The sequence below is a fragment of the Ixodes scapularis genome, unplaced genomic scaffold (genome assembly GCF_016920785.2).
Source record: "Ixodes scapularis isolate PalLabHiFi unplaced genomic scaffold, ASM1692078v2 PGA_scaffold3__209_contigs__length_174095766, whole genome shotgun sequence".
Classification (NCBI taxonomy): domain Eukaryota; kingdom Metazoa; phylum Arthropoda; class Arachnida; order Ixodida; family Ixodidae; genus Ixodes; species Ixodes scapularis.
In genome coordinates, this window is record NW_024609868.1 from 114,090,882 (window position 1) to 114,114,871 (window position 23,990).

The 23,990-nt window shown below is 50.5% G+C and overlaps 1 protein-coding gene across 1 annotated transcript; it reads left to right on the plus strand.

Moving 5' to 3' along the window:
- Nucleotides 1–13,571: 13,571 nt before the first annotated feature.
- On the plus strand, nt 13,572–18,645 carry LOC120842270. Its single transcript, XM_042292851.1, has 2 exons — nt 13,572–14,648; nt 18,508–18,645. The coding sequence occupies exons 1-2, from the start codon at nt 13,635–13,637 to the stop codon at nt 18,643–18,645; spliced, it is 1,152 nt and encodes a 383-aa protein (XP_042148785.1). The 5' UTR covers nt 13,572–13,634.
- Nucleotides 18,646–23,990: the final 5,345 nt, after the last annotated feature.

Consider the following 23,990-nt stretch of genomic DNA (forward strand, 5'->3'; position numbering starts at 1 on the left):
GTGCTGTCGATGCGGCCTTGCATTTTTCGCCCCTTTGGTTTTTCAAGGTGGTGTAGACTGCACGGCTGGCCACATAGCCCAAGGCCGGGATGCTGTGTCTTATTTTTTACAGCCCAGGGCCACATTGCAGGTATACCACGTTGCAGGTAGGGCGTCAAGTATCTGCTCGCTTGGGAAGATCTTTCTAGTTTCCATACTTGCTAGCTGTAGTGATCGTTGACAGCGTGCTCCTCAGCAGTAGTTTGTTTCATCTTCGTAAATGTGCCTTGTAGACACGTGATATTAGAAGCAAGCCAGTTGCCTATACATTCCGAAGCACTCTTCTGAGTTGTCAGTTTTCAGCTTGTTCCATGGAGGCCGTACAGTAGCCCGAGTTCCTCAAAGCAGTATCCAGGATGTGTATTTGACCGCTTCTGCAGGAAATGGAACGAAAAAGGGGGAAATCATATTAATCCAAAGAAAGGTAATGTAATCGAAAATTGGTTATAAAAATACAAAACAAAAAAATATTGCTCTTTCTTAAAGTGCAGCTGAAGGGTTCTGTATTTGAGAGAAAACACTGTCAGTGTTTCGATTTGGTATTTTGGATCACAAACATCCAAATTATTCTTGAATTTGATGTGCCGAATGCACTATAACAATAATAATAATAATAATAATAGTAATAATAACGTTTATTGCACGATCACATAAAACCAGGTATAGAAAATAATAATAATAATAATATGCTCCATAGAGCTTCCTGGTGTGTGGTGGGATTCCTTGGGGAGCCTAAGGAGCTCCAGCTGAATTGTTAGCATATGGCTCTGGTGTATGGATAAGTAGTAAACTGGTCAATGTACCATATTCCGGCTTGCGTGCACTCCAAACTACAGCTCAGAGACCCGCTAAAATGTAGGTCTTACTGGTTAGTTGTAGCGGATCATTTCTGCGCTCCGACGAGGATACGCAGAAACGACACAATGTAGTTCTGTTGTTGTTTTTAAATTGATGTGCTGGTTGCAACCGCGATAACCTAGCACTTCCATACATTGCGAAAACATTCCCACCTGAACTCATAAATCAAGTCATTTTTTTTAGTTCTGCACCTGCAAGTAGCGCCAGCATTTAAATATGTTGCTTCCAGGCCACAATCAAATCACCCCCAAGCATGCATTCAGCGAAAAGTAAAAACAAGAAACGAAAACACGACCATAAAAATTTAAAAAGTTCTCACCCTGCCATGCCGTCAAGGAGCGAGATCTTCCGGTCGCTTCGCTGTATAGTCCACGCTTTCGCAGTCATCCTTGCAGAAACTCAAATATGGACACTTTCACATCCAGTTTGCCGTCAAAGCGCGGATAAACAACATCTGTACGGAATGACAGCACCGACAGTCGAAAAGCAACGTTCACGTTCACACACGAGGCCGCGGTTGTGTTGTATTCCAAAATGTGCTCGATCTCACTCGAGGGTTTCACTTTCGACCCCCGGTCGCCTCGGCGTCCAAAAACCTATTCGCTTCTAGACTTGTTCTAGTTGATTCCAGCCTTATTTTCACGTGACCCAAGTCCAACCCGCAGGAATACCTAAAAAAGCCGTCGAAGAAAGGAACGCTAAGGAGAAAAAAAAAAAATACGCGACGTTATGGCGTCCCGTGGAAACGGCACCTTTTATCAATGTTATCGCGGAATGAAATTCATGACCTACTGATGTCCAGTGCATAGAGAGAACTTCGGCGTTTTCTTTTAGAGTCGTTCGTCCGTCGGCGATGAACTGTGCGAATAGGCTTAGCATTGAGCAGATCGCAGCGTTGACACACATTCCGAGCGGCGAACATTTTCACTGTGCACTCCTTCGGCTGCACGATGATCTGATTCGACCGCAGTAGGTCCCAGAAAGAATAGCCGAGCTGAACATTACGCAGTTTCAAATTCGAAAACACAACGTCGCCCTTGCTGCGCCGCTCGAGGTAACCACCATCTTGAAACTTGCGCTCTCGCTGGGTCCGAAATCTCTCGGGAGCGTCCCCGGCGTGCCGCAAAGCCCGCTAGCCAGCCACGCAAAATCCCCAGCGTTGCGTGCGTACGCAATACGCTAGCCCTTCTATTGCGTTCTGCGCATGCGCACTCACGACCCGCAATTTCCTTGCGTACGCAAAGCTATAGCGTACGGTCCACTAAAACTGTATTTGGACAACTCGGATACCGCTTGCCCGCCGGAACTTCCCGATGCACTCAACACTGGATACTGTGCTTGTGCGTGCTGTGTGAGTGCGTTCCGTGCACTGTGTTTAATGACGACGCGACGACGCCTGGACGACCGTGTGCGCCGCCGGAATTACTGCTGCGCCCACCACTGGACTCTACAAAAGTATTTCACGCGATGCCCTTAGCCGTTACAAGCGAGAGATCGTAGCGACTTCAGACCCAGTCCGCCTGGGTTTGAAATCGCGACGATCTCTCGGTTGTAACGGCTAAGGGCATAGCACGAAATTCTTTTGTAGTAGAGCCCAGTGGTGAGCGCAGCTGGAATTTTGGCGGTGCATCTGTAGCGGACAAGCGATAACTATAGGAATGTCTCCCATGCCAAGACGCGTGACAGTGGTGCAACGCCGCGTGACGCACGTGTGGCGCGTACCAGACACAGATCACGAGCTCTGCCCGAATGTCGAGACTGGTTGGGATCACGGCGGCAGCAGGATGGATCTTTAGCAGCTCCTTTTTTTTTTAATTAATTGTGGTGATAAAGATTTGTTTGTTTTTAAACCGGCAAACGTCTTTCTGTCGCTACAAATTGGTGACCCGGAGAACGCTCCACCTCCGAAGACCTTCATCTTCTGCGCCAACGATATCCAAGCCACCCTACCTCGCAATGTCTACTCCTGAGCAGGCCGCTGCGGGTCAACTCTCAGCACTCCACCTTCGCCTGCCTCCATTCTGGACGGCGGACCCACAGATCTGGTTTGCCCAAGTGGAGAGCCAGTTCACCACCTGGCGGATCACTTCACAAGTTCAGAGGTTCCACCACATCATCGCAGCGCTTCCGCCAGATATCGCAGCGGAAATCAGGGACCTGGTCCTTACATCGCCTGCGAACACTCCTTACGACACCCTCAAGGCGGAGCTCATACGGAGGACCACGTCTTCGGAACAGCGTCGACTCCAACAGCTCCTCACTTCAGAGGAGTTGGGCGACCGTAAGCCTTCACAGCTGCTGCGGCGCCTACAGCAACTTCTGGGTGAGAAGGCGCCTACCTTCGACGTCGCATTGCTCCGGGAGCTTTTCCTTGAGAGGCTGCCGACTAACGTCCGCATGGTCCTGACGTGTGCGTCTGGACTTAACCTCGAAGAACTGGCAAAGCTCGCAGACTCCGTCATAGAAGTTGCTGTGCCCACCATTGCACAAGTCCAAGGTGAGACCGGACCACTACCGCCCACGACTTCACCTGCTGGCGTGACGACTGCCACAGCCGACGTCAGCGGCCTTAGGGAGGAGTTTCATCGTGAGATAGGACGCCTGTCTGCTCAGATCGCTGCCCTCACCACCCGCATTTCAACAAGCCGACGTCACAGATCGACTTCCCAACAGCGCCGGCATCGTTCTCACTCGCCCTACCAAGGTACGTGCTGGTACCATCGCACTTTCGGCGCGCAAGCCAAGAAGTGCGTTCCACCATGCACGGCCTCGGAAAACGCCCAGACCCACCACTAGAGGCGGCGAGTGGTGCCGGTTCCGAAGCCAGCCGTCTCTTTTTCATATCAGACAAGAATTCTGGTTTTTGGTTCCTAGTCGACACCGGCGCCGAAGTTAGCATCCTACCAGTGACGTCCATCTCAAGCAAGCCAGAGCGCTCCAACGTCATTTTGCAAGCGGCGAACAAGTCTGCCATTGCCACCTACGGCGAACAAGCACTCACACTAAACATCGGCTTGCGACGACCTCTGAGATGGGTGTTCCTGGTGGCTGACGTGACGCATCCAATCCTAGGGGCAGCTTTTCTTCATCACTTCAAACTCCTAGTGGACATGCAGCGACTGCGCCTTGTGGATTCAACGACCAACTTCAAAGTCCAAGGCATAGAATCCTCATCATCACTCCCGCAACGTTGCACTCCACCCGCCACAAAGTTTGAAGATCTGCTTCGAAGGTGCCCTACGCTCACACGGCCTGCCAACTTTCTACAGCCAGTGGAACATGACGTCACTCATCACATCGTGACGACCGGACCTCCCATTTATGCTCGACCTCGAAGACTTCTGGAAGATCGGTTAAAGATTGCAAAGGCTGAGTTCAAGCATATGCTTGAGTTCGGCATTATCAGGCCTTCGTCAAGTCTATGGGCATCTTCCCTCCACATGGTGCAGAAGAAATCCCCAGGGGATTGGCGGCCTTGCGGCGACTACCGCGCGCTGAACAACTCCACCGTTCCAGACCGCTATCCCCTACCACACATCACGGATTTCACCGTGTCGTTGGACGGGACAACTATATTTTCAAAAATCGATCTAGTCAAAGCTTATCACCAGATCCCGGTGGAACCATCCAGCATACCAAAGACGGCTATCATCACTCCGTTCGGCCTCTTCGAGTAAGTGAGGATGCCATTCGGCCTTCGTAACGCGGCACAGACATTTCAGCGATTCGTCGACAGCGTCACCCGGGGGCTGACATTTTGCTTCGCATATGTCGACGATATTCTGGTGTCCAGCGCTGATGCCGAGCAACATCTTGAACACCTAGAGATCCTCTTCCAGCGCCTGGCTCAATATGGACTCATTATCAACAAGGCCAAATGTCAGTTTGGCGTTTCCGAACTGGATTTTCTAGGCCACCACGTCGACTCCAAAGGCATCCGCCCACTTTCATCAAAGGTCGACGCGCTCACAACGTTCCCCACACCAACGTCGCGCAGGAAGCTTCGAGAGTTCCTCGGACTTGTGAATTTTTACCAGCGTTTTCTACCACACTGTGCAACTATTCTGCAGCCCTTGACCGATCTCCTGAAGGGAAATCAGCGCGACTCTGCAGCTCTACCATGGTCTCCGGAAGCAGCGGAGGCTTTCGGGGCGATCAAGGCATCGCTCGCAGAAGCTGCACTATTAGAGCATCCGCTAACTGGTGCGCCTCTCTGTGTGATGACAGACGCCTCAGATGTCGCTGTCGGCGGAGTACTTCAACAGCTTGTTGGTGGACACTGGTAACCTCTAGGATTCTTTTCCAGGAAGCTTTCGCCAGCGGAGTCCCGCTACAGTACCTTCAGTCGAGAACTTCTAGGTATCTACCTCACCATCAAGCATTTTCGGCACTACCTACAGGGTCGGGAATTTCACGTCCTTACCGACCACAAGCCGATCACTTTTGCAATTCAAGCAACACACAGCCGTCTCTCCTCCAGGGAAAGTCGGCATCTTTCGTTTATCGCAGAATTTACTTGTGACATCCGCCACATCAAGGGCACCGACAACTCACCTGCTGATGCGTTGTCTCGGATCACTTGTTGGAAAGCCATCCCCAAAGCTGTAGATTTCGCTGCTCTAGCAGCAGCTCAGCAGGGCGACCAGCAGATCCTGAGACTACGTTCCGCGTCCAGGAAGTTTGATCTACGCGACGTTTTACTTCCAGGCTGCGATACAACGGTCATCTGCGACATGTCCACAGGTACACCTCGACCAGTGGTACCGCCCATTTTCCGGCGGCCCATTTTTAACTCGCTGCACAACCTTTCTCATCCCGGCATCCGAGCGACCCAACATCTCGTCGCTCAACGCTTTGTTTAGCAGGGAATGAACAAAGATGTGCGCGCGTAGGCACGTACTTGTCTTCTTTGTCAGCGTTCCAAGGTTCAACGACATACCTTTGCACCTTTCGCTACAATGAAGACAGCCACCGCTCGTTTCGACAACATTCACCTGGACATTGTAGGTCCTTTACCACCATCGCAAGGGGCCAGATACATGCTCACGTGCATAGACCGATTCACGCGTTGGCCAGAGTCCTTCCCCATCGCAGACATCTGCGCGACAACAATTATGAGGACCCTAGTCGACGGCTGGATATCGCGTTTCGGCGTTCCGTCAACCATATCTACCGACCGAGGCGCACAGTTCGCATCGAGACTGTTTCAGGAGCTCATGGTACTCGTCGGAACATCTCGTATTCGTACCACAACATACCATCCTGCTGCTAACGGCCTCGTGGAAAGGTTCCACCGAACATTAAAGGCCGCGCTAAAAGCACACAACGACCCTAACAACTGGGCCAGACTACTTCCTATCGTCCTACTAGGCCTGCGCACCACCCTCAAGACAGACATCGGATGCACTGCAGCAGACCTAGTCTATGGACAGACGCTTCGCCTCCCAGCTGAAATGATTGACACTCAGCTTAATTCCACCGTGCCCGATCCCCTTAGCTATGTCACACAGCTTCGAGAAGTAATGCGGAAGCTTCGTGCCACACCAACAAGGCAGCGCGACCGCCACCCGACGTATGTGTGCGACGAATTAACCTCGGCCACACATGTTTTTGTACGTCGAGACGCAGTCAAGAAACCGCTCGACCCACCCTACGACGGTCCCTTCAAGGTGCTGGACAGACGAGAGAAGTTTTTTGTACTAGACTTGAACGGGCGGCGAGACACCATCTCCATCGACCGCCTTAAACCTGCGCACCTTGAGACAACAGAAGTTTCAAGCGTCCAGCCTCTATGTTGGCCCTCCTCTGCCCCACACTCGACACCACCTCTAAACCCCGCCCAGTACCGCAAAAATCGCTCCGTCTCTTGGACAAAACATCTCCCCAGAGACTCCTCTAGGGGGGGAGCCCTTGTAGCGGACAAGCGATAACTGTAGGAATGTCTGCCATGCCAAGACGCGTGACAGTGGTGCAACGCCGCGTGACGCACGTGTGGCGCGTATCAGACACAGATCACGAGCTCTGCCCGAACGTCGAGACTGGTTGGGATCACGGCGGCAGCAGGATGGACCTTTAGCAGCTCCTTTTTTTAAAAATTAATTGTTGTGATAAACATTTGTTTGTCTTTAAACCGGCAAACGTCTTTCTGTCGCTAAACATCGACTGGGTCTAAAATGCGCGGTCCCAAGCTGGATACAAACTGGTGCCCCAACTTTGGGTCTAGGCGGAACCGTCATTTTTCATTCCGGCCTGTATCTGACATTTTCGTACGGGAAGGAGCACGTGGCGTCCAAGTCATGTATTTTTTTTTTTTTTTTGACGTTGCAGTGTTTATACTTGATGTTAGCACGAATAAACTTCAGGTGTAAGTCAGCGCCTTGTTCGTCTACCTTCTCGTTCTTGTCCGTGTCTTAGCGGTGTTTTTAATTCTTAATTCTTATTCCTCCCCAGTCAAGTTTCGGTTTCGGTTCCGAGCAGTTGCATTTTTTTCACTTTATTAATAACAATATACGTTACGCTGTAGCAAAATATTGATTGGATAGTTTAATAACACTGCAATAAATCGCCTGATAAAAAAAATTGAGTCCCCCTCTCCCCTTCCCCATTGCCCATTTTCAGGAATTTAATTCTAAGCATCTCTGTTCGTTTCGTCCATTTCCTGTTTAAACTCCTCATATAGGCTGTTTTCACTGACGTAATTTCGTGCACCATTTCGTAGTTATGAGCTGTCTGGCGTGTGCTGAAGATGAGTATTCCGAAGATTCGCATGACACCCTCACATCAGGAGTGAACAAAAACTTTTTTCACCAGGCCTTTTTTTTTTTTTTTGTTCAGAAAAATAAAACTTTTTTTACACTCACTTTAACAGCAAAATCGCGGATTGACGGCATGTGAATACACCCTATACACGTATTTACAGAATTTATACGCCCACCTCATGTCCTATCCCCCTGCACCCGTTCATTTGGAGTGTTCGCATGTGCCCGTAGAGCTTCCTGTCAACGCTTGTTTGTTTTATCACTAATCTCGCCAGAGCTGCAGAACTCATTCACAAAACTGCATTACCAATGCCGAAGGCAGCGGTCCCACGGCCCCAACCATAATACAAGTGGCAGCTGTGCTAACGTTCCTGTTTGCGGTCGAGAAGTTTCGGCGCTCGTCCTGTTCATTCGTCCCTTTGTCTGTGTACGGTTTGGGCGCTGCTACCCGTTTGTAATAATGAACCAACTCGCCTGCATCGCTACATTGTATTTCGTTCTGTTTGCAAATAAATGGCGAATCCATCATCAGTGTCTTCGTGCAGAATGTTGCAGAGGTCGCAACCTATTGTCTGTAAGAATTATCTGCCACAAGTTTGTGGCGCCTCGTGTCGTTGTAAATAGTTAGTTGGTCCTAGGGACGGAATCCATTCTGATTGCTGGTTTGATACGTGTCGGTTACGGCCTCGCTCACTGCACCCACACCTCCACGGCATGGTCTCTCAGAGCATCGAAAATGGTATCAGAAGTGTTGAACTATACTCTGGACTCCAGTCAATACGACATAAGTATGTCGAATGAGTCCAGCCAGCAGTGGGTTGGCGTCAATCTGCGATACCTTCGACTTTTCGAACGCCGGGAGCTCACCCACCTGGCGAGACCGCTACCATTACTACACCGCTGTCTCAGGTTTTGGCTAAGCGTCCAAAGACGTGCAAATACGCTCCCTGCTTTATTGTGTGGGTCCAGAAGCTCGTCAGCTGCTGGACACGTTCTTGCTCGACGAAGCGTGTCTCAAATCGTATGACGCGGTGCTTGCACGCTTTACCGCGCAGTTGGAACACCTAGCGAACGAGCTCTACGAGTCGTCATGTTTCCACAAATGCGTCCAGCGGCCAGAAAAGAGCGTGGATGCTTACTACGCAGAGCTCTACAAGCTCGTAAAACGCTGACCCTACCCGTCAGCGGTGATAAAGGAGCAGCTAGTTCGCGACAGGTTTGTCGTATAGGCTTGCGAGACACGCGTCTCTCGGATAAGCTGTGCCGGAAAGCAAGGCTTACGCTCAACATGGAATGGACTCATGCGCGCGCCCGTCTGAACACGCCGATAAAGAAAGAGCGCCTGCTCGACAAAGCATCTAGGGCTTCCGTGCCGCCCAAGTCGGCGCCGCGAAGAATCAAGAAGTTTCTTCCCGTCGACGCTCGGACGCCTAGCCAGCACGTCCAACTGGAGCTAAAGCGGAAACATTAGGCTGCTGTGACTCATCGACTTGCTCGTTCTGCGTTCGCGCACCTCCACGCGCGTTCAGACTTCCCAACACGAAACTCGCTTTGCAATTACAGCAAAAGCAAAGGGTACTTTGCAGAAGCGTGCCGTTCAAGAAAAGCTAAGCTGGGGCTATGATTGGTTGACGTCCAGATCAAGTGCGGCGTTGGCCAATTACGGCCGTCATAATTTTCGCCGACCCTTTCGCCAAGTGTCCAGATTAGCGCTCCTGAACTTATCCAGCTGCACGCCGTGGGAGAGCCCGCCAAGGCAGAGTACGTGGTCGTCACAGTATATAACTATACAGCGAAATTCAAGGTGGATTCCGGAGTAGAGGTGTCTGCCGTATCAGGTGACTTACCTAACGTGCCGTCCAAGCTTGAGAAGATTGAGAGCCTACAAACAGGACTTGGAAATCAACCGCGGCGTGTGCTGGGATCACATCTGGCACAACTGCAGTGGCAAGAAAAAACAAGTTCTCAGCGGCTCTACGTCATCGAGTCCCTTTTTGTATCTTTTCTGGGTCGGCTGGGCATTTGAGCTTTCAAGGTTGTACGATCAATTTGGTGCTATGGAACTCCATGCCGAATTGTTTCGCGGACTGAGAACACTCAAATACGAATACACCATTGGCATATGTAAACCGGACGCCGTGCCAAATTCTCACTCAGCGGGCCTCGTCAGATTTCTATTCCGCTGAAAGAGGTCGTCAGGCACGAGCTCGTGAAGTCGGAGAGCGACGAAGTGATTCGCAGTGTCGACAAGCCATCCCCATGGTGTTCCGGACTCGTCGTCGTCCCGAAGCCTACAGAAGCATATCAACTCTGCGTCGACCCTACGCGTCTAAACGGGGTGGTACTCAGAGAGCGCCACGTTCTTCCGACGATCGAGTAGTGACGCCACCGTCTTCTCGTAGTTGGGCGCTACAGCGAGCTTTCATCAGGTTAGGCTGGCAGCCGACTGAGAGGAGCTCAGGACTTTCGTTACTCCCTTTACTCGTTATTGTTTTTGTCGACTTCCATTCGGCATCACCTCACCGCCGGAGTACTTTCAGAAACAAATGGCCAGAATCCCACAGAAGGTCAAGACGGCGTGGCCAACATGATCGACGACATTCTCGTTTTTGGACGTTTTCAGAAGGAATACGATGAACGGCTGCTCGAAACGCCAATGAAACATCTAACCGCCAATTCGCCAGGTGAACACCAAAGGAACAAAGAAACGCGAGGTCTGCTAAAAAGTTTCGAATATTTTTGCAAACCAACTTGTCTCCTCCAAGACGTTAAACCGTACAGCCGAAGGCCTTCATTAAATTTCCAACTTTGTCTCCCGTGTAGCATTTGTGCTTTCTAGCACTGGTGAAATAAGCAGCCTCGACAGGCTTGCAGAGACGGAGCGACCGGTAGCCGCTTGGGACGCAAGAAGCGGTTTCTGTTTGTAAACTGTTGTGATTCGGAGAGCCCAATAAAATAAAAAAAAAAGGAAAAGAAGCAGGGCCGAGGCGGCCTGCTCCAAAGACGAAGTCTTTCATGCCGAAGCGGGGAAGAGAGCACCGGCAGGCCCAGGGGCGGGAACGCCCCAGAAGAGACGACACGTCGAGCAGGTTCAAGGTCCAAACACGTACTCATTTTTTCATGGGCAAACAACCCGGGGGCCAACCGCCCCGGGGGAAACCTACCTGGGCGCACGGGCCTGATGGGTGAACAGTAGCGCCGCCTGGCTACGGGGATTCCTGTGGCAGTTCGTGGCGCCACCTAGCTAGTGTGGTGAAACTTAAACGAAAAAAATTTAAATACAACATAAACTAACGGTGAGATTAAAGCGCTGGATGAATTTGGGTTTTAGAAATAAGTACCGCCAAGCTTGGGCATGTTGGGACGCACTTGAGCCGAAAATGGTGGAGCGTCTCCGCCAATCTAGTTTGTCGCGGCGGTGCGAGCATGCTTACAAACGGCGGCGCGTCACCGGCAGCCACAGCAGACCAATAGGAAATTTGTTTTAGGCATTTGTTTTAGAAAAGGTACTACTGCTGAGGCCAGCACGTGCGGCGCGTGTAACACCCATCCCTGAATTCTCCTTGATGCTTGTTATCCTCAAATGGTTTAACGAGATCTGGGAAAGCGGGAAACTTTCCGAAGAATGAAAGCTGTCCCTGGTCACACCTATACCTAAACCAGGGAAGCCAGCAACTGACCCCAAGAACGTCCAACAAGCCAGCAACATGATTGATGTCAAGGTATTCGCTTGACCTCAATCATGGGAAAACTTATGGAAAGAATGGTACTCGCAAGGATTCAGCACAACGCCGAAACCCTCGGCATCTTCCATCCAACGCCAACAGGATTTAGATTGAACTTGTGCACAGATGACAGTCGGCACGTGATATACACAGACGCCGTGGACATGCACCCAGAAAAAAAATTCGAGCGATCGTGTCGTTTTATATAAAGAAGGCATCCGATTCTGTCCCCCATCAATCAGTCCTTGGCAAAATGGAGCAGCAAGGCCTTACGGGAAACAACTAGACTTCGTAAAATCATTTCTCTCGCAGAGAATGTGGAGAAGGAACCCCTCAAGAAAACACCATGGAATTCTCCAGGGCGCCATACTGTCACCTACACTATTCAACATCGTCATGGCACCACTCCTCTGGTAACTTTATAAAATACCCAACCTCAGGGCGACGATGTACGCATATGATGTCACGATCTGGACGTATCAAGGGCCTCCCGAAACCCAAGTTCTCGCCTTGCAGAAGGGGCTCGGCACCATTGAAGAATATCTGGCCGAAACGGGAATGTTCCCATCGCCAGAAAAAAACGAAATATACCATCTACGACCGCGTTCATGACAACAAAAGCTTAGGTCTTACCTTTGCGGGAGACCCGGTCCAAAAAGAAGACTCCGTTAAAATCCTCGGAATGAACTTTGGGTACAAGCCAAGAATAAGCAAAGCTTGGCTGGCCGAGTTGTCCAAGAAATTGAAACACGGTATCAATCTCGTCCGAAGAATATCCACGAAAATGGGAAGAGGTGGGGAAAAACAGCCAAAAAGCTCCTGACTGCAGTGCTAGTATCCAAAATAGCATACGCGGCGAGATTCTACCCGCTCACGAAAACCCATCTTTCCAGATTTAAAAGCATGCTCAACGGAGCAAGAAAAGCCATCCTCGGGCTCCCAGCCACACTTCGGCAGAGGAAGTAAGCAAATGCATGATCCTCCCAGAACTCACCGACCGCATGAACCAACAGAACAAGGCTCAACTCTCCCGTCTACAGCATACAACCGAGGGAAGAAAAATTGCTAAGTAATTGGGAATTGAAATACAAGAAGACGCCCCATGTCATCGAGCAATAAGGCACCATGGGAACTCATTGACGTCACTCACGGGTGCAAACCTCTCCCAAGAAACATGGACGCTGCGCGGCACAAGAAAAGACGAGAACACCACGCCCGCATGCACAAGAAGGAGCTGGCTAAGTGTAGTGATGTGTAAAAGAGAAAGTTACGTCAGATCATATCACGCGAGTGCACTGATTGGGTAGCGGTTCCCATTGTTATAAAGTCAATAAAAGGCGAGCGATCGGGCCGATCGCTCGAGGACACGCTCAGACCACAATCCAGAACGAACGTGTCCGTTGGCTTGCTCCTGCGGGATCTGATGTCGTCGGAGGAATCGCCGCTCCGAAATGACCGGCCGTCTCCCGGAACCCACACCGCAGCCCGGTGAGTCGGACCTCACGCATCCAGCGATGTCCCGGCGAACCTGCCTTTAGGTGAACGGCACTTCATCACCCCGAAGACTAGCTGGCCAGCGCGCGGTCTTATAATACTACATTTATGGCGACGAGGATTGTTCAGGGTTCGTGGTCTGACGGTCCTCCGCGTCTGCCGCTCTCCGCTGTCAATTCGGGCTTCGTTTTCCTACAGCCAACCGCCGTTTGGAACGTTAGGGTAGTCATCGGCTTGGGCACCCGGTAGCTATCCCGGCTCCCTACGTTGGTTTATTGTAGCGGTTTCAAGCCCCGAGCTCTTTGCTTTCATTTCGTTTTTCACCGTATTTTCTGTTTCGCGGCTTGCCGGCAGAATTCCCCTTTTGTCCTAAACACCGCGTAAGGGTGTGCGACTGCTAAGTGCTCTGTATACTGCAGCAACTGTATGTAGCCGTTGGCTACGAGCATCTTTTGAGTCGCTCACCTATTTTCAAAACTTACACTTTGAAGTCGTTATGGCACTTAGCTGCTGCAGTTTGTATGTGAGCTTCGATTACGGTCCTCGCACCTTTTCGACTCGCTTATCGTGACTGTGCGACTCGAGCTACGCAATTCTTGTTCTTGATTTGCGGTGCGGTGCTCAGAGGCTTTAAGCCAAAGTGTTTTTCGGGTTTTACACGATTTTGGTTCTGTTTTGTAAAGTAGCTGTAAGAGTCCGCGCTCTTTCATGCACAGTTGAGCGTATACTCTTGCTTTAACGATATATTCAAACAGACATCATGAATACTGAACAACGGCAGATAACGGTCGTTCAGTCCGCGGCGTTGCCACCGCCACCGCCGTTTCTCGCAGTTCCGGGACCGCCACCACAGGCCTGGCCTGCATGGAAAGAGACATTCATGTCATTCCTAGGTGCGGCGGGCCTCGAGGGTGTTGACCCGAAGAGAAAAAAACAGATTCTTTTTTCGTTGTTGGGCATTGAAGGGCAACGAATAGTGTCCGCATTTGGATTCACTAACCTTCCACACTCGGAACTTCTTGACGAGTTCGAGACCTTTTTAGCGGCCGTGGAGAGCCATTTTGTTTTTTCCGGATCTCTAGCACTCGAGCGTAAGAAGCTCCGTCTTCGCGTTCAGCAGCCGGGAGAGAGTGTCACGGAATTTTTAGCGGCGTTACGCCATCAGCACGCGCTTTGCGCGTTTGAAGACGGGTCCGAGAACACGCGACTTTGTGATCTTTTTCTTGATGGTTTGATCTCGCGCCGTGTTCAGGATCGCATTCTTAGAGACTGCGTAGGTCGCCAGGTACCGACGCTTGAGCGCGCGATACAGCTCGCGCTGCAGTTTGAGCAGTTGGCACGCACAGCAGAGCAGTACCATCAGCCACCTCAGGGGGAGCCCGTCGCCAGCTGTTCCACTGCACCCGTGCAGTATGTTGCTGGGCCCGAGACCGAACAAGTACAAGCGGCTGCTCGTCATGACGACCAGTCTCCAGCACTCTTCTCGGGAGACGACTGTTTCAGCGAACATGGGGCAAGGTTCCCATCGTGGCCACGTGACCCCACCAGACATGCTCCGAGGTCTCAATGGGGGCGTCCTGGGACAGCCCATGCTCCACGCCCGCCGGCGCGACAGAGTAACATTCCACATCGAGACCCGCCTCCTGCGAGAACGGGGCCGCAACAGGACAACTACTCATGTTGGTTTTGCGGCCGAAGGAATCACGCCAGGGAGAACTGCCCTGCACTCAACTCGCAGTGTTTCCAGTGCGGTAAAATCGGACATTTTGCCGTCGTTTGTCGAAGCCGCGCGCCGCCGCCAGCCGCGGATGGTGGGTGCCGGCGACCTGCACTTCCAAGTCGTGGCCGTGGACAGAACTCCGGACGCCCGCGGAGGCCTGGTCCGACCACTGCGTTCAACTATAACGTCACCATCGACGGGGATGCTCCCGTCCTGTCTTTGGAGTCACAAGACCGCAGCCTGTACGACGCCTTCATTGCTGACGTAAAGGTAAACGGCTTGCCTCTCCAGTTACTGATCGACACTGGTTCGCAGGTTTCAATTCTGAACGAAAAGATTTTCGAGACACTTAACAAGACTAAAAAGATCTGCTTACGCAAGCCTACGAGACGGCTTATGCATTATCTGCATCAACCGATTCCTGTGTTGGGATGTTTCACGGCTCAAGTCGTATTCAAAAACCGACAGACGCCACTAGATTTTTACGTCATTCATGGAGGACGTTCTCTACTTGGTATTGACGCCGTCAGAGAATTGAAACTTCGGCTATCAGGAGCTGAATTTGAATGTTTTCATCTGGATGCAGCTGACCCAGGCCAAACGCCACGCTCCGATGTGAGGCCGGCGGGTGACCGTCAGCGGCGCCCGTTCACCGTATCGTCGCAGCGCTCAAGTCAGTTACGGCCAAATCTACCGAATGCCCATGGCATTGGTCCACAACCATCAGGCCAATCGTCAGTGCCACCAGGTACTAACGCAGCCCACCCTCAGTCAAGATCACCACTGGTCACCAGCGCAGCCCGATTACAGTCCCCAAGTACAGACAGCGTGGACGAGTTTTCCACGAAGGTGAAGCAGCCTGCGGTAAGCTGTACACAAGCTTCAAGCCCTTCTGTACAAGATACGTCAAAACTTCCACGCGGATTCGAGGAATTTGAGCATCTGTTAACATCAGAACTTGGCCTGCTACGAAACCAGACACACACTGTCAAGGTGCGCCAAAACGTACCTCCAGTACAGTCCAGGCTACGTCGCCTACCCATCAGTCTGCGTGAAGCGGTCTCAGAAGAAATTTTCAAGCTCAAGCGCCAAGGCGTCATCGAAAGAATAAATGCGTCAGAGTGGGTCTCGCCAATCGTTGTAGTAAGAAAAAAGGATGGCAGCATCAGGATGTGCGTCGACTTGCGTGCGCCCAACCAAGCCGTCGTCATAGATTCCTTTCCGCTGCCACACATAGAGGAGCTCCTCCACTCATTGCACGGAGCATCTCATTTTTCGAAGCTGGACCTGGCGTCGGCTTACCACCAGATCCGACTCGACCCGGTGAGCCGAGACCTGACGGCATTTATCACTCACGAAGGATTATTTCGCTTCAAGCGAGTTTGTTTTGGTTTGGCGTCCGCTCCCGCAGCGTTTCAGCAGATCATGTCTAGGGTTCTAAAAGATTGTAAGGGCGTCCAATTTTACCTAGACGACATCATTGTATACGGGTCTTCACAGGAAGAGCATGATTCGAACTTGCGTCAAGTCTTGTCCGCGATCTCTCGAGCGGGAATGAAACTTAATCGAAAGGGCGTTTTTAACGTACGCGAGTTGTCGTTTCTGGGCCACAGTCTTTCAATGGATGGTTTAGCACCCCTTCCATCAAAAGTAGACGACGTCCGGAACTTCGAAACTCCGTCAGACCCGTCGAAGTTGAAGGCATTTTTGGGATTAATTGAATATTACAGTAAGTTCATACCCCACTGTTCGACCATCGTCGAACCATTGCGTCGTTTGCTCCGCAAAGGCGTACAGTTCGTTTGGTCCCCTGAAGCTCAGGCAAGTTTTGCCAAGATAAAATCATGCATTCAGAATGCACCAATCCTTTCCATGTTTGATCCGACGCTACCAGTCATAATATCGACGGATGCATCAAACTATGGCTTAGGAGCTGTCTTGCAACAGAAGTACGGGAAAAACCTTCGGACGGTTGCGTTCGCATCGCGCTCGCTGACCGACGCTGAACGTAGATATTCTACGGGAGAAAAGGAGGCCCTAGCTTGTTTATGGGCATGTGAAAAATGGCATGTGTACCTCTGGGGTAGGCCATTCACTATTCGAACAGACCACCAAGCGTTAGTCACGCTGTTGTCTAACAAAGGCTCTGGGGTTCGCCCTTTGCGTATAACTCGATGGGCTTCGCGTCTCTTGAATTATAATTTTCGTATGGAGTACCAGAAAGGTGCCGACAATCTCGTTGCCGACGCGTTGTCTAGACTTCCCCTTTCAGACACAGAGAATGGTATGAATTTTGACGAAGACATAGTTTCCTTCGTGATTGCTCCAATATCACGCTCAGAATTTCAAGAAGCTACGGCATTCGACCCGGTTCTGCCCGGTGTGATGCACTACACAGCGTCATCTTGGCCGCAAGATAGCACCAGTATACCTGAACTGCGCCCTTACTTTAACGTCAGGGACCAGCTATCCGTTCACAACGACTTATTGTTACAAGGGGAGAAAGTAGTTGTTCCAGAAACACTCAGAGAGAATATCATCAATCTTGCGCACGAGACGCATCAAGGAATTACGAGAACCATCAGCGTCATCAGAGACCGCTACTGGTGGCCACGCATGGACGCCGAAATCAAGTTTAAAGTACAGCACTGTACTGTTTGCAACGCAACAGACAAGCCGGTTAAAGCAGCGCCTGCTCCTCTTCAGCCGGTCGAGTTCCCAGAGCGACCATGGGACAAGCTCGGTTTGGATATCGTGGGTCCCATCGACGGAGCTCCACCAAGTCAAAGATATTTCTTTGTCCTGATTGATTATCACTCGAAGTGGCCTGAAGTTCAACACACATCAGCGGCGACAACAGCTACGGTGATTACTTTTCTACAAAACATCTTCGCCCGGGAAGGTTTGCCCCGAGAGCTCGTCACGGACAATGGCGTTCAGTTCGTCTCTAGGGAGTTCGAAGAATTTTTGAAACAGCAAGGTATCAGGCACCTCAAGTCCTCCTTGTATCATCCGCAAGCAAATGGGCAAGTTGAACGGTTCAATCGAGTACTAAAGTCATGTTTACAACTGGCAACAGTTCAAGGACGACCACTTCCTGAAGCAGTTCGCGACTACTTAGAAGCGTACAGGCGTACTACTCACCCAGCAACGGGTCAGACTCCGGCAGTCCTTCTTCACGGACGAGTACATAGATCAAGACTGGATCTACAGGGTCTTCCGACACCCAAGGTGCCAGAGAGAAGCACTTCTCAGCTCCAAGAGCGAGTCAAGAGGTACCAGACAAAAATGAAGATTTACTCGGACGCAAGACGAGCTGTGAGACGGCCGAAGTTCATAGCCGGCCAAGCCGTCCGAATGTTTCGTCCACAATACAGCGACAAGTTGCACAGCAAATACACAGGTCCGCAAGTGATTGAAAAGCAAGTTGGCCCTGCCACATATCAGTTTAGCGACGGACGGAAGTGGAACGCTAAGAAACTCACTCCTGCACCTCTCCAAGATCAAGCAAGTGCGCCACACGCAAGCAGAGGAAATACAGAAAACCAACAACTGCAACGAGTAGATTCCTTTGACGAGGATGATGACGACGATTCAGTCACCGACACGTTAAACTTCCCAAAACTCTACGTAGCGACCAGATCGCCCACAGCTCTAAGGAGACCGACCACATCAAATGACCCGGTAACAACAACTCCTAAGTCCACGACAACTGATGAAAGAACAGCGGTAGCTCTTGTTGCCCAGCCGGAACCCGTAAAGTTTCTTCCAGCCAACCTAACAGTGGAGTATTTTGACCCCGTCGACACAAGCACTCCTGCGGCATCGCGCCCCGAGACACCACAGTCGATGCCGCCTCTCGAATCTTCACGAAGTGACATGAGTGATTCCGTGGTTGTGGCTGTGTCTTCAGTGGTACCAGTTGTACCACACCGCTCTGCCATGGATTCAGGGCCTGGTGAACCACGCGAACAATCTCAAGCTGGTCATCAAGCATCGCCTGCTGTTCCAAGGCGTTCTAAGCGGCAACGGCGACTTCCAGGAAGACTGAAAGACTACGTACTTTCGTTTCTTAGTGTAAATAACAGTAATACGTCTATGGACATGATTCACGAAATTGGACAAGAACCACAGATGTAATATATCTTTCCTCTCGCTTTGTTTAAGTGCATAACGCTAGTTTTAAGACATTATTGCAGTGCATAACGGAAGTCCGAGAGTAACTTATAGTAACGTGCATAACGCGAGTCAAAGTGATTATTTAACGGGAAAGGGTACTAACGTGCCTTCTAAAGGCGTTTAGAGCCAAGCGCTTACTAGTTTTTGGTTAGTCTAGTTATTGGTTACAAAACATAGGATGTCTAACAACTGTTAGTATCACAGCAATTTTAACTGTCTAAAATTACATCTTAAGTGTTTTTTTTAGGAATAGTATGACTAGTCTATTTTCAGTAATGGCTGGCTCAATAATTTAAAGAAAGGGAAAAGTATCATAAATTAATGCTCTGGTTATTAACAGACATGTTTATCGCTATTTCATATAAGAGAGGGAGAATGTAGTGATGTGTAAAAGAGAAAGTTACGTCAGATCATATCACGCGAGTGCACTGATTGGGTAGCGGTTCCCATTGTTATAAAGTCAATAAAAGGCGAGCGATCGGGCCGATCGCTCGAGGACACGCTCAGACCACAATCCAGAACGAACGTGTCCGTTGGCTTGCTCCTGCGGGATCTGATGTCGTCGGAGGAATCGCCGCTCCGAAATGACCGGCCGTCTCCCGGAACCCACACCGCAGCCCGGTGAGTCGGACCTCACGCATCCAGCGATGTCCCGGCGAACCTGCCTTTAGGTGAACGGCACTTCATCACCCCGAAGACTAGCTGGCCAGCGCGCGGTCTTATAATACTACACTAAGCTTCTTGAGGACGCAAGAAACGTGATCGTCTATGTGGACGCCAGCATCTCCTTTATGGGTTTGATAACAGCGGCCACATGCATCCAAGGAAACGTGACCTGGACAGAGACCCAAGGTAACCCTCGAGGCCACCACACGCCGGGCTTCGCCGAACGGGAGGCGGTGTTACAACAAGCCATCGGAGGGGCAGTACACTCTTAGAAAAAAGGGTATGGATAGTCCTCCCTTAGGGAGGAACGGTCTTGTAACCTATGTTCCTTTAGAAAAAGAGAAACTTTCGTCCCTGAAGCAGGGGAGCAAAGTTCCTGCGTCGCTTGCATCTCAATATGGCGGCCCTGAATCGAGCAAATCGGGCTCAGTGAGGCTTAACGAGGACGCTACGTCTCGTGTACAGGACGAGATCAGCAGCAAATAAAAGCGTAACACGAGCTTTCCGCGAACTGTGTTTCTTTCCGAAGGCAGGTTCCCCTATAGGTACAGAAACTTGCGTTTCGAAAGCAGTTACTCGGTCTTCTCGTCGACAGCACTGCGATGTTAAACGGAGACAACCGATACACAGTTACTTCGTGCACTTTGCGTCTTACCTTTGGTGTTCCTCGAGTCACAATTCTTTCGCCAACCGCACATCACGGAGAAATGGCAAACCTAGAGCACTATATAGCTCCTACGGAGCAGAGTAGCGCAATTCTTTGAACCCCGTGTTTTGCCGACAACATGGCCGACAGAGCGGCTCCGCGCGAGTCACGTGGTACTCAGGGTTCCAGGAGGCGGCCCGCCCTACGGGAGAATATATGGAGATCGACACAACACGGCTGATTAAAAAATGAACGGCGAGTTCACACTTTTCAAAACTAGTCTGTCGTGAAGTTAGTAAAGCAATAAACACTTTATCAAAGTTTTAATAATATCGGATGCGTGTGAAAATTTTGAGAAGGCAATTTCCAAGGCAATGGCGTTTGAAGCAGACGATGTTTGCTCGCAGCGGAGATGGGCTTTTCGGGTTGGCCGGAGCGGGTCACGTGAATGGTGTGACGTCGCAGTGTCGTCTGCTGCATGATGCTGCTCAGGCAATTAAAAAAAAAAAAGTCAGGTCCTTGCGGGGCACAAAACTTAGCGTGAATTATTCTAAAGTGTTCCATTATTATGTCAAAAACGATTGCGTTTCCGTATATTCCCACAACACTGAAGAAACAACGATTTTCTCACGTTCTCCATGCATTTCTGACCGCAGTTGGAACCTCCGGGCGTTCGCCGCTAGTCGCCGAGAGGCGGCGTTCTAGATTGCGCTACTCCAGAGCCGTGTATTGGGAGAGTTTGGCCAATAGGCGGAGCAAAGGCCGCCGCCAGCGCCGAATATTCCCCCGGCGCTTAGAGCGTAAACTAAATTTGTGACACAGCGTCGACCAATCAGGAGACTGCGACGTCACAATATTGCAAACGGCATTCAAAGCGTGAAAGAGAGGTGTTCAATCTCGGCCTCTCTGCTTTATCTCACAAATGTCGGCAGTGAAGACAAAGGTACAGGCGCGTGAACCTAGCTCAGCAAAACGATTTCGTTTGTACGAGAACTCGTGCATAGGAGCCACTTTCCAAAGCCACGCGCTCGTGCCCATGCCTTTCTCTGCACTGCTGATGTTGGCTTGTTAGAACAGCGTCCTGTGACTGGCGGAAAGAAAACAGCGCAAAGGGTGGGGAGCGCGAGCGTCTCGAGACGCGGAGTCCCGCTCGGCTTGTGCGCTGGCTTTGGCAGTGATTTCTTTCACCGTCTCAGCTGAGACGCTGTTTCTAGCAAGTTGGCCCTGGTTTGGAGCGCACGTTCGTTAATTCTACACTTGAATATTGGCGTGACGAAAACCTCGCACGCACGAAGTTTTCAGTCACTGAGAGTTACACCTTTTAACTCTAGCGACGCTAAAACGGCTTGAATTAGTCGTGTCACAAATTTAGAGCTCACAACCACCGCTAGGGACTGTTTCGCGGCCTGTGGTTGGCCCCGAGATGCTCGCCTATTCAAACCAATGTATGGCCAAACTCTCTCGATAAACGGCTCTGCGCTACTCTGCTCCGAAGGAGCTATATAGTGCTCTAGGCAAACCAATCCGCGAAACCAAAAGCCGCTCTCAAAAGAACAAACTCGAAGCCGCTGCATATCGCGTAGCGTGAAAGAAGGCTAAATCGCTGTCCACCAGATGGCAGGGTCAAGTAGAGTAATTGCAACTTGCTAGGCTAGGTGGCGCTAGGTACCGCCCAATTCATGTTCTAGAAAAAATAATTTCATTTTCTCTGGCTACTACAGCGCATGAGAATCCTCTACTATACACACATTACGCACGGAAGGCACCCAGGCAGCCGGCAGCAAAACCTGCCTGTCTCTGCCTGTCTTGGACGCAGTCCCTGCGGTTTCCATAACGTCGAAGACGTCGACACTGTTCTGCGTGGTTTCGCTACTGTAGTTCCGTGCCGTGCCGCGTGAGTCCCGCAATCCGGAGTCGGCTAGAGCACTATATAGTTCCTACGGAGCAGAGTAGCGCAATCCTTCAGGTGAACATACATTGAGCACATACACATACATGGCACATACAAACATCAATACAGCGGCACACCACACTAGCCCGAACACTACACCCGTGCTCTGCGTTTCCGTCTTTTATACTGGTTATTTTGAACGTACAGAATTTTTCGGTGACTGAATAAGCAATAAAAAATATTACCAGCATGTTGATTCTTTTCCAGCAATGTCATACCTCTGAGAGTATTTGGAATGGCTCAGGGGATGAATCTCTTATTAAAAAGCAAACGCTCGATCACGCCGTAATTATTTGAAAGCAATAAATCAAGCCGCTCCAATGCGGTTCGAAGCCATGAGTTTGTTTCCCCGCACGGCACGTCGTAGCCTGTATTTCTATTGTAGTGTTCGTTTTTCTATTTGTGCTGTTCGCGCAAAGCTGCAATTGCCGTCTTGAATTAATCTCTGTAGAGCTGATATTCACTCAGCTGGAAGTGATGTTTCACGGTCTGAGAAATCGCTTTTCGATCAACTTGAATGCAGTCAAAGCCACGAGTTGCGGCAGGTGTTAAGTGTACGGAGCTACGCCGTGGCGAGCTCGAAAACTTCTAGCGCTCATCCCAGCGCGCCACTTGGAGGACAGTTTCTCCAGGAACCGTAGTATATTTAAACAGCAAAATAAAGGGTAGCTTTTTCTTTTCGGTTTTACCTACTATTGTTTTTTAATGCTAAAATTCCACACAGTAAATATACGTACTTTCCGTCACGATTTCGTACTGTTGTCCTTTCCCCAGAGCGCAATCGCTCTTGGGGACAAGACAGCCGACAGTCACATTTGCCACTGTACGATAGGAGCTTACTGTTCAGACCAGCGTTCCAACATGACTATCCGCACGTCGATCGATTGCACGTAATTCCTCAAGTGGTATTAAACTTTTTAATGTAAAGCGAAATGTCAACCTGTGACACCCCGCCCCCTCCGATCACGGCCCGACCAGCGGCATCAATGCCCGACGGTTTACGATCTCATCTTGTTACACTACTGATACGCGAACACACGGTCACATCGGCAATAATTGCAGTCTTCTGTTCACAACCCACAACACTGCCATCACGATGTTGCTGCTATGTTGCTGACACGCACAAATACAGAACCGTGTTGAACGCCGGTTGCACTCGGCATCGGAAAACAGAACCGAACTCAGCACGGAAGGCACCCAGGCAGCCGGCAGCAAAACCTGCCTGTCTCTGCCTGTCTTGGACGCAGTCCCTGCGGTTTCCATAACGTCGAAGACGTCGACACAGTTCTGCGTGGTTTCGCTACTGTAGTTCCGTGCCGTGCCGCGTGAGTCCCGCAATCCGGAGTCGGCTAGAGCACTATATAGTTCCTACGGAGCAGAGTAGCGCAATCCTTTGAACTCCGTGTTTTGCCGACAACATGGCCGACAGAGCGGATCGGCGCGAGTCACGTGGTACTCAGGGTTCCAGGAGGCGGCCCGCCCTATGGGAGAATACATGGAGATCGACACAACACGGCTGATTAAAAATGAGCGGCGAGTTCACACTTTTCAAAACTAGTCTGTCGTGAAGTTAGTAAAGCACTAAACATTTTATCAAAATTTTAATAATATCGGATGCGTGTGAAAATTTTGAGAAGGCAATTTTCAAGGCAATGGCGTTTGAAGCAGACGATTTTTGCTCGCAGCGGAGATGGGCTTTTCGGGTTGGCCGGAGCGGGTCACGTGAATGGTGTGACGTCGCCGTGTCGTCTGCTGCATGATGCCGCTCAGGCAATTTTAAAAAAAAAGTCACGTCCTTGTGGGGCACAAAACTTAGCGAAAATTATTCTAAAATGTTCCATTATTATGTCAAATACGATTGCCATTCCGTACATCCCCACAATACTGAAGAAACAACGATTTTCTCACGTTCTCCATGCATTTCTGACCGCAGTTGGAACCTCCGGGCGTTCGG